Source organism: Adiantum capillus-veneris, chromosome 25 (assembly GCF_014529385.1).
Source record: "Adiantum capillus-veneris isolate H3 chromosome 25, ASM1452938v2, whole genome shotgun sequence".
Classification (NCBI taxonomy): Eukaryota; Viridiplantae; Streptophyta; class Polypodiopsida; order Polypodiales; family Pteridaceae; genus Adiantum; species Adiantum capillus-veneris.
In genome coordinates, this window is record NC_140955.1 from 114007882 (window position 1) to 114018013 (window position 10132).

The window sequence follows — 10132 nt, forward strand, 5'->3', positions numbered from 1 at the left end:
AGTGATCTGGAAAGGTCCATAGTATCGCATACTAAGCTTTGGAAAAAGCCTCTCCTTTCCCTTTTTCTTTCATAGGCGTGCCTTCTCAAAACGTAAGAGCACACAATCATCCTCCTTCAATTTCATGTCGCGACAATGGCGATCCGCTGCCTTTTTCTATCGTTCTTGAGACTTCTGCAAAGTCTCGCGAACCTTGGCAAAAGCCGTATCCAAATCTCGCGAATATTCATCCGCTTCAAATATCTAATCTTTCGTGCTCAGGAAGGATGGAACCTTCGCAGCACTTTCAACAATCTCAAATGGCGTCTTCCCCGTCGAAGAGTGTATCTTGTTATTGTAGGCAAATTCCACCAAAGGTGAGTTCTTTTCCCATTGAGTCTTTTGATCCGAGATACAAGACTTCAATAAATCTAAAACCACTGAATTAGCAATCTCAAATTGCCCGTCAGTCTGCAAGTGGAACGATGACGAGAACTGCAACTGCGTGCCAATGTTCTCCCAAATTGCCTTCCACAACGAACTCATAAATCTGGGGTCTCTGTCGGAGACAATCGTCTCAGACATGCCATGTTATCAGAAAATCATCGTGACCATTCTGTGTTCTCGGGAGATCAAAAATGAAATCCATTGCAATACATTCCCAGGGGCAGGTGGGTATGGGTAAAGGCTGTAACAATCCCTGTGCATTATGCCTGAAACTTGACCTTCTGGCATACTAAGCAATTGCGCACAAACTCTTCCACATCCTTTTTGAGTCTCGGCCAAAAGAAGTATCTCTACACCCCCTTCATGGTGGTAGCAATGCCGCGGTGACCCGTAAAAGGTGGACAGTGGCATTCAGTCATAACATTTTCCCTCAACGGCTATGTAACGCACAACATGGTTTTTCTCATCAAGTAGCCTTCCTGAAGGAAGTATCCAGCTACTATCTCCCCATCCCGTATCCGTGTAAAAATAAATCTGCAAAATCTGTATCTTTCTCATAAATCTGTGTTGTCATCTCCGGCCTAGAGAACAATCGGCTCTCGTAAGCAATGACATGGCCTTCTTGCGTTAAGACCGCACCCAGACTACGACCACAAGCATCACAAAATACTTCAAATGACTTCTGCAAGTCCAACAAAGTCAAATCGGGTCCTGTAGTCAATTTCTTGTTCAATGTTTGGAAGGCAGTCACCTCTGTGGATCCCCACGAGAAAGGGACTCCTTTCTGTATCAAGATATGCAAAGGGGAAGCAACCTCTGCAAACTTTCGTATGAACCGTCTGTAGTACGAACACATTTTTCAAATCGGACCAATCACAGATAGTGTCTATCTTGGCCGGATTCATTTTTGCACTCCTGTTTGCTGAGACAAAGTGTCCCAAAAAGTGTATCTCTAGTAGGAAAAATTCACTTTTCTTTGCATTAATCACTAACTTGTGATCTCGTAATGCCTGAAAGACCTGAAGCAGATGATCTCTGTGTTCTGCCTCATTCTTGGAGAAAACAATGATGTCGTCAAAGAAAGTGCCAACAAATAGTCTGTACTCTCGAAAAATCTGTCCATCATCCGGTTAAATGTCGCAGGAGCATTGGTTAAGCCAAAAGGCATCACCAAAAACTCAAATAACCCAAAAGTAGTCCAGGTATCAGATCAATGGTATGATCTTCAAGCCCTCTGAAAAACAATCAGCATGAGTGTGGAGAAAAATCTTGGCGTTCTTTTGATCAGGTCAAAACATATTCAACCTTTATCCATCGTTCAATTCTTTCCCAAAAGAATGAGTAAAGAAATTGAAGTTCATCAAGTACAATTCTCTGAGTCCTTCATTTATCAAAGTCGCTTTCTTGGCCCAGTAGTCAACCACGCCGTAGTTCTTGTGGTACCAAGGGATCCTGAGTAGAACGTCACTCGCGTGCCCTGAACACCCCTGTCATTGCAAACGAAGTTTGCCAATGCTTGGTGTAATGGCAACATCCCATCCAGGTGCCAGTCGAATTACCTCCGCCTGTGGCATCAGTCTGTCGAGCGTAATTCCAAATCGAGCCGCCAATTCCAAGAGAAAAGAAGTCGGCCTTGGCTCCTTCAAAAGAGCTTCCTGATCCTTCACTTTGCCCCATAAGCGGCAAAGGCTGTACTTTCATTCATTTGATTCGGTGGGGGTCCCACGCCATGTGGTACTAGTTCTGCTTTTCTATCTGCCTTTGCTGCCACGTTCCTCAGCTGCTCTCGAACTCTCAGACCTGTAGTCGTCTTTATCATTCTGTTCTTTATGTTTTTAGGGCACTTCGCGGAGATATGTCCATGTTCCCCGCATCCAAAGCACTTCCCCTCTCTGATGAAGCAAGCTCTCTCCTCAGGAGTAAGCTTGGGTCGTACATCCTTTTTCTCTGGGTTGCTCTTTTTCTTTCTACTTTCATTCCCAGAAGTCTGTTCGGCTCGTTGTGTCATGGCCTCATCAGTGGGGTAGGTCAGACTGCCAGAGCGAATGGCAAAGCCCCGCTTCGCATGACTCATCGACTCCTGAATAGAAGCTGACTTCTGTTCCAAGCAGTGATCTCGGATCTCTGTAGGTAGACCCAAGGTAAACCGCTCAATCTGTTCTCTGAACGAGATCTTCTTGAATGAAGAGGCGGGTAGAAAAGAGCTCCAGAATCTTTCACAATAAGCATTGATTGTATCTTTCTTGGTCATCCGAAGATGGTTCCAAGCAGCTCGTACATCTCGTTCATATTCTTGCGTCAACCAAGAAGAAATAAAAAGCTTCTTAAATTTCAGCCATTTAATTGGAGCAGTCTTGTTTAAAAGAAGCGTGGACCACCAAGTACGAGCATTCCCCTTAAAGTAAGAGGCAGCTCTCCGAATCTTGGAGTGCTCTGAATAGCATCCTCCCGCGAAAGCGATGTCAAACTGTTGTATAAAAGACAAAGCCTTCGAAGCATCCGAGTATCCTGAAAAAGTATCAAACTTGATCGAGTGGCCACCTTCCTTAAACTCTCGGACTTTCTTGTTTTTATCTTTGAGAAAGTCATACTAGTTGGCTTTGTAAAAATTCTTCTTGTTTGCATAAAAGTTTTCGTCATCCGAATATGAGCTGTCTGTAGACGAGTCCTCAGTAGAACTGTCAGTCTCTAGGCGAGATTTAGCCTTCTTTGCCTTTTTCTTGCCCTTTCCGAAGCTTTGTTTCTTGCTTCGCTTTTTACCTTTTCTGTCTTCTTTGCTCGAATCTGAAGAGCTAGAAGAACTACCGGAAGAAGAAGAAGAAGAAGAACTGGGTACTCCTTCAAATCAAACACGCTTCTTCTGTTTCTTTGTCTTGTCAAAAGTCGACTGACGACCCAAATATCCCAGGAAGTTAGTGCTTTTTGCCGTGCTTTTTGGCTTTCTTTTGCGCGTCAAAAAGCTGGGCAATCCGTGCATCAACCACCTCTTCTAATTCCTTCTCTGAATATTTCTTGTGAGCACAAGGTTTCTTGAGAGTGGGTTTCGGGGGTGGTGTAGTGGTTTTCTGCCACTGTTCATGCACTTCCTGAAAAGAAGTCTTGCTCATATATTTTGCAAATTTTGGGTCCTTCACAAAATTGAGCATCATCTTCGTTGCATCGCCGATCAACTGGCGACGCTCCATCTCTCGCCGCTCCGCCTGAGTAGGCCGAGGCGGGCCATACTCTCTGTCGGAATCTTCGTTGTGATCCCTACCCGCATCTCCAGATGCAGAGGGAGTCAACTGATCCTTGCGTGAAGCCATAGGTGCCGCAGAAAAAAAATTGGGGATCGGATTTCCCGTAGAAAAGAAATCGGCCGTGCTTTGATACCACTGTAACAGACTTGGACACTCCAAGTCAAGAATCAATCGCGACAGCACCAAATAACCACTTCAAAACAATTCACAGATCACAATAGATTTACACTGGCCCGGCGGAGTTCCATGCCTAGAGATATTGGCCCCAAAGATTGGCGCCCCTTTCGGTATTTCTTTATGTATTAAAATCAATGTCAGAGTACAAAGAGCGGTTAGGGTTTCACTCTCAGACTCTGCGTCCAGATGCTCTGAGAAGTGAGCCCTAATCCGTGAATATAAAGATTACAAGGGATGCCCAAAAGCAGAGCCCCAAAAGCTTGAAAGCAAAAGCAGATTCTCTCTCTCTCTCAATGAGAGTAAAAATAAAGCATATTCTCTCTTTATCTCTCTTCCAATTTCCTTGCAAAGCCAAAAAGCAGGGATTTGCCTTGCTCAAAAAAAAACAAAAAATATATATATTTTTATTTTTTTCCACCTCCGCGATTTCCGGAAATTAGGGTTTCTGGTAGAAATTAGGGTTTCTGTTGTCGGTAGCCACATCATCACTTTGTGACAACATATACATAACATAATGGGTTTTGCATGTCAACAAAAAAGTGTACCACAATGTGTCTACATCTTGCTATGTTCGGAGGAGTCATCGAGAACTTGGCCAACGGCCATAGAGTCTGTACCAAATCTGTCACCCCCTAAGTCTCCTGTGTGATGAGAGAACTCAAGAGCCTCAGCCAAGGATGAGGAGAAGCGTCTCCGACGGGGCATTGTTTCCTTGCAGAGGATGCAGGAGCATCATCCAGACAATCCGACAAGCATCTCGGTGGACCGAGGTGGGTGACAGAGTTACTGGGAAATTCTCTGAGACGGTAGGGCCCCGCCATGCGCGCACACCAGTGTCAGCCAGTTGAGGATACCCAACAGGTCAATTGCTTCAGAGCCTGAGGATATGCATGCAGTTGCTATTGCCTTTTACCGTAATTTGTTGTCTTAGTCAGAGCGTCAGGATGCATGCAGAGAGCAGGTTTGGACACAGATGCCTTGCCTTGTTACTAAGCAAATGCATCAAAGACTAGAGCTTCCCCTACAGCTAGAGGAGCTCCATGAGGCCCTTGGAGCACTCCAGGGGAGGATGGTTTGACTCCCAGCTTCTTCTTGGAGTACTGGGACTGCTTGGTTCAAATCTTTGCAGCGCATTTCAGTACATTTTGCACACTAGAGAGATGCCTGACAGCATGAGGGAGGGCTTGATCTACCTTATGAGGCTCCTTGGATGAGATTCGACAGTGGCAACCCATCACCATCCTCAGCTCACCCTACAAAATTCTAGCAAAGGCTCTAACAGCCACTACTAGAGAGCATTATACATGGGACCCAGACAGGTTTTGTCAAGGAGTGTAGTATCCTTGACAACATCTTCACTTTTTGGGAGGCGTCTCCCCTTGCGCGTCTCTGAGGAGAGGATCTGGTGATACTGCTCTTAGATTTTGAGAATGCTTACGACATAGTGGACTGGGACTTCGTGGAGAGCACTCTAGGCAGGATGGTTTCTTAGATGCTTGGATCACAGGGGTGAGATCTCTCTACAGGTGTGCGCACAGTCAGGTGCTCTTGGCAAGGGGAAGAGGGGAATGCTTCATGCTCACAGTTCGGTCAGACAGGGTTGCCCTCTAGACCCCTTCCTCTTTCAGCTCTATGTTGAGGCGATGAGCAGATTTTTGACTTCACAACAGGTTGGCTTGGGTGGTTTAGAGCTCCTAATATAGGAGAGACGAGCTACTTGACGCTGAGTTTGCTGACGACTCAGCCTTGTACTTGGAGGGCCAGGAGGCCAATCTGCACACGTGTGAGCAGGCTCTTGAGGAGTTTTGTTGTGCATCAGGAGCACTAATCAACTGGAAGAAGATAGTAGCTTTTTGGGTTGGCAGTGCTCCTACGCCTGATTGGTCGCCAAGTGAGGGTTTCAGGTGGATTCCCCCAAGGACCCCAGTTCGTTATTTGGGTTGTCGAGTTGGCTTGGACTTGTCCCCTGAGCAGCAAACTGCTCCCCTCCTCCTGTCCATTAGGAGGAAGTTGTTGCATTAGAGTTCGGCACTGCTCTCTTTGGTAAGCAGAGTTGTAGTGACCAACCAGGTGTTGTTGGCTACTATGTGGTACATCACTTCTTGCTGGATCTTCTCGAGCTCATGTATCAGCCAGCTAGAGAGGCTCATAAGGAACTTTATTTGGTCAGGGCACGACACCCAGTTAGCCCGGACCAAAGTAGCCTGGCAGGTCATCACCTTACCATGTTCTCAGTGGGGCTGGGAATCGTTGACCCAGTACAACAAAGTAGAGCCCTTCTTGGGAAGTTTGTGGTCAGGAACTGCTTCCGGGGGAGGAGCCCTGAAAGGAGTTGTTGCTTCACCGGCTTCGAGCTCAAGTCGCTCATGCAGGAGGCCCTTGGAGCCCTTCCATCAAATGGATTTTTACAAAGATGCGCAGAGTTGGTCTGAGCAGGAGGTTGGAGGATCAGTTTGCTGCGAGCCTGCTTAGGTCTCAAGGAGTGGCCTAGACCAGCACTAGCCCACTTGCACGAAGGAGCGCTTGAGACAGCCCCTTGTTTGGAACCCCATGGTTAGCACTCAGAGAGGTCACCTGGTTGGTAGTAGGCCTCATGTTTCTTGGGGTCCCATGGCAGAGGGTCCAGCCCGCACTCTCGGCGATTGGCTCCAGTTCTCAGGTTTTTGGGAGCGGTTGTAGGACTCCAAACAGCCGAGGAGAGTCACTTTGTTCTAGTGGCCAGTTGCACACAGAGCTACAGCAGTTGGGAGTTGGCTAGTGCACAGTGGCTTTTCAGCAGCTTGTGGCTATCCTTTGGAGAGCCAGCGTCATTGTCTGTGACACTGCCCCATGGCACAACAGGTTTGGCTTCAAGTTCTTCGGCTGATGCCAGCTCTTTCAAGTTTCCGCAACACGACAATACACTTGGGATGTTGTAGCCTGGTCCATCCTCACAGGCCCTGCGCTCCATTTTGAGCTAGCCTCCCCTAGCACGATGATAGTGATCCAAGGGGGTCAACCTTCACTTCAGCTTGCCACAGAGCTCATCCCCTAGGAGTGGTGCAGTGAGAGAGAGGTGTGTTGGGAGCTAGTTTGTGGCCTGACACGCTGGTTCATTTGGCGGGTCTGCTGCTTCTGCATCTTCGAGGCTCACCCTGTCCAACCGACAGAGACTGTTCGTAACTTTTGGTTGGAGCTGATTCACACTCTCAAGGGTCAGTTCAAGAGACTCAAGGGCGGCTACGATCGCATTCAAGAGCGCAGAGAGGCTTTCCTGCGACTCTGGCACCCAATGCCTTTCTTCACCGTGGTCCAAGGTCCACCCAGATGGCACTACCGTCCTTGTGTAGCTCTTTCCTCCTCCCATCTTGTGCTTTAGTCTCCATTGTACATATTGTGTTCTCACCGGAAGAGTCTCCCCTTGTTTTTGATGTAGCCCTCTCTAGTAGAGGTGGTTGTAGCCCTATGGGCACTTTTATTAACTAATGGAAGGATCTTTCTCTCGCGAAAAAAAACATTATGAGCCTTTTAAGATACTCAAGTGAGTTAGGGATATGGCTTACCAACTTTGTTTACCTGCACACTCTCGTTTCATCCGGTTTTTCATGTAAGTCATTTACCTAAACGCTTGCATAGGGACAACAATTTCATTGACCAACAGATTCTTGTTTATTGAAACGCCAACCCAGCCGCATAAACTCGAGTGCATTTTAAATTATCATGATTTCCGTACTCCTCATCATGTGCGCCATCAAGCACTAGAAAGACGGACCTTAAGAAGGTGCAACTTGGAAAAATATTAGTGTTCTTAAGAAGAAATATCCCGCTTTTGTTTTTGAAAACGAAAACACTTCTGCAAGAGAAAGGAGGGGGGTTGGCGGGGGTGGGGGGGTTAAATGTGAGGCCAAGGACTAGTGTGAAGCGGCTCAAGAGTTTCCTATAAGTAAATATACAGCTGGGTGGAGAGGCATGCTTCACAACGCCTTGCCTTAAACATAGACTTGGCAAGGTATACGTTGCTAATGCATTAATGGACACAACCGGCTAAGGTACCTCCTCTCTCTAAAATTGTCTGCCACACGATCCTTGTCTTGATATCAGTCCCTCGAGGAGTTGCTAATGCACCAAAGGAAACAATGTAACATTAATTTAGGAACGTTCAGCCAGTGACAGAATGCTCAAGCAAGAAAGTAACAATAACGTAGCTGTATGATAAAGAACCTATGCTTCAAATCATAAAATGTGTATTGGCTTGGGATAAATTGAGAAGTAGATATCAGCATACCAGGGAAGTCCTGTTAGGTTGTTTAACGAGTCAAGCCCAGAAATCAGCAGATCAATTGGTGAGGGAATGTCCAAGGACCCATTTGCTGCGAGCTCTTGAACTGGAGAGCTGGATGAGCATCCCTCTTTAACACCATCAGAAATCTGTCCATCTGCTCTTTCTCCCGAGAAGAATTGGGGAACCGAGGAGAAAGGACGCACATTGGCAAAATTAGAAAGCAAGGCACCTGTTCGCAAAGCTGTGTGCTGCGAAGGGTCGCTCTGAAAACGATCAAGGATGAAGCGCTTTGTGCTTGGTAGAGAACGAGCCTGGCGATTGAGGCTCCTGCACAGAGCCCTCCACGCCATGCAAAAATCGTTTGAAAGGGCCTTCAATTTGGAAATGGGTCTATAGCTGGGCTGTGAGTACTAGCTAACACCAGCTCTGGCCTGCCTCTATGGTTTTGATAGTAAATTTTTAACAAGTGAAAGGGTCACGACGGGCCAGTGTTAGGATTTGAAGGGCAACCTATTCTTTCAAAAGATGGGTTCTAAAAAAATGCACCCTTCCCTATAGAAGGGTCTATTTTTAGTTTGCCCTTCCAATGAGAAAATTTCGCATAATTTACAAGGCAAGATACTATATTATGTCGATGAGTATAACCAATATACATATAGATATTGTAAATGAGCATTAATATATATAGAATGTTTTTTAATTGGCCCTTCCATTGACATGTATTCTATTTTTTCACCCTTCTCTATAGAAGGATAATTTTTGAACAAGCCCTTCCAATGACAGACTCAAAAAAACTTTGGCCTTCATACGACCGGCAAAATGCCTTAAGAAGGGCAGATGGGCATCAAATCCTATCACTGACGACTGCTTTCAAAAACAATAAGAAGTGATAAAATTGTTAAGTTGAGTTAAATTGGTATCAGTGTTTGGGAACGGATTGTCTCAGCTTAGTCTTGAGCCAATTGAAAATCGAGACTAGCTACCTCTGCAAACCAAGGTAAACGAAAGAAAAATCGATGAAATATATGAGAAAGTTGTCCAAAAATTTTGCAAATCTCAAAATTTCTACTAGTATTTCCGGTTTTCTTCTTTGCGAGGAGGAAACTAGATCAGCATCTGCTTAATTAAAGAGACTTTCTCGAACGTTAACACTAACTGGAATCAAGCTATAAAATGCAAGAAATATAAAACCATGTGAGTTATGAAATGAAAGGTGAAAAAAAAGAACTATTAATATATGTGTGTGTGGAATCAAGCTATAAAATGCAAGAAATGTAAAACCATGTGAGTTATGAAATGAAAGGTGAAAAAAAAGAGCTAATTAATATATGTGTGTGTATAGAATTTATTAGAATTATGCAAGGTAAAGCTTCACTTTACATTCTAAAACAATAGAATGCAAAAAAAACATATATGTGTGTGTGTGTGTGTGTGTGTGTGTGTACGTGTAAAATTTATTAAAATTATGGAAGGTGAAGCTTCACTTTAGCATTCTAAAACTATAGAATGCAAGAAAAGTAAAGACATGTCACGATGTGAAATGAAAGGTAAGTTTCCATCATGCACTGAAAACTAAGAGGTCCCCCTAAGTGAACCCAACACTAAGGGTTTCTTTTAGAAAGCCAAAAATTGCTCTAAATCTGGTTGCAGACATAAGCTGGGTTTAAATGAGCCCCGCCTTAAAGGCCGCGCAAGGGCCTTTGAGCCACTGACAAGTCGTTCGTGAGGTAAAACCTGAGTGCAAAATTCTCTATGATGCGACGACAAACTACATTTGTGATGCTACTTCCACGCTGCAAATGTTGCGAGCACTCTGCCACATCGGACCCCTTTGTCGTAGTGGCCCTTTTCCATGCACAAGTGCAGTAGCTTTCATCTGAGCTCCAACTACAGCCAATGATTGCCTCTAGCCATGCAAAAAGGATACCCCTTTGAGCAAGTCTTCCACCATGTCGTATGAACACAGCGATAATAGGCAGAGGCAGTGATGGACAAGGTTGACATCACAAGATTGTTTCACTCTCGGAAC

General features: G+C 45.3%; 1 protein-coding gene across 2 annotated transcripts in view; it reads right to left on the bottom strand.

Annotated features, from left to right (window-relative positions):
* The window catches only part of LOC147425491 (ALBINO3-like protein 3, mitochondrial), a 153257-nt gene extending 144710 nt beyond the window's left edge, over positions 1–8547 (bottom strand). Inside the window, exon 1 of one of the 2 annotated variants that reach the window (XM_086500312.1) lies at positions 8107–8547. In XM_086500312.1, coding sequence (XP_086356438.1) covers positions 8107–8453 — 347 coding nt within the window. In that variant the 5' untranslated portion in view covers positions 8454–8547. The remainder of the gene's footprint in view (positions 1–8106) is intronic. The other variant, XM_086500311.1, reaches the window with a different exon arrangement.
* Positions 8548–10132: the final 1585 nt, after the last annotated feature.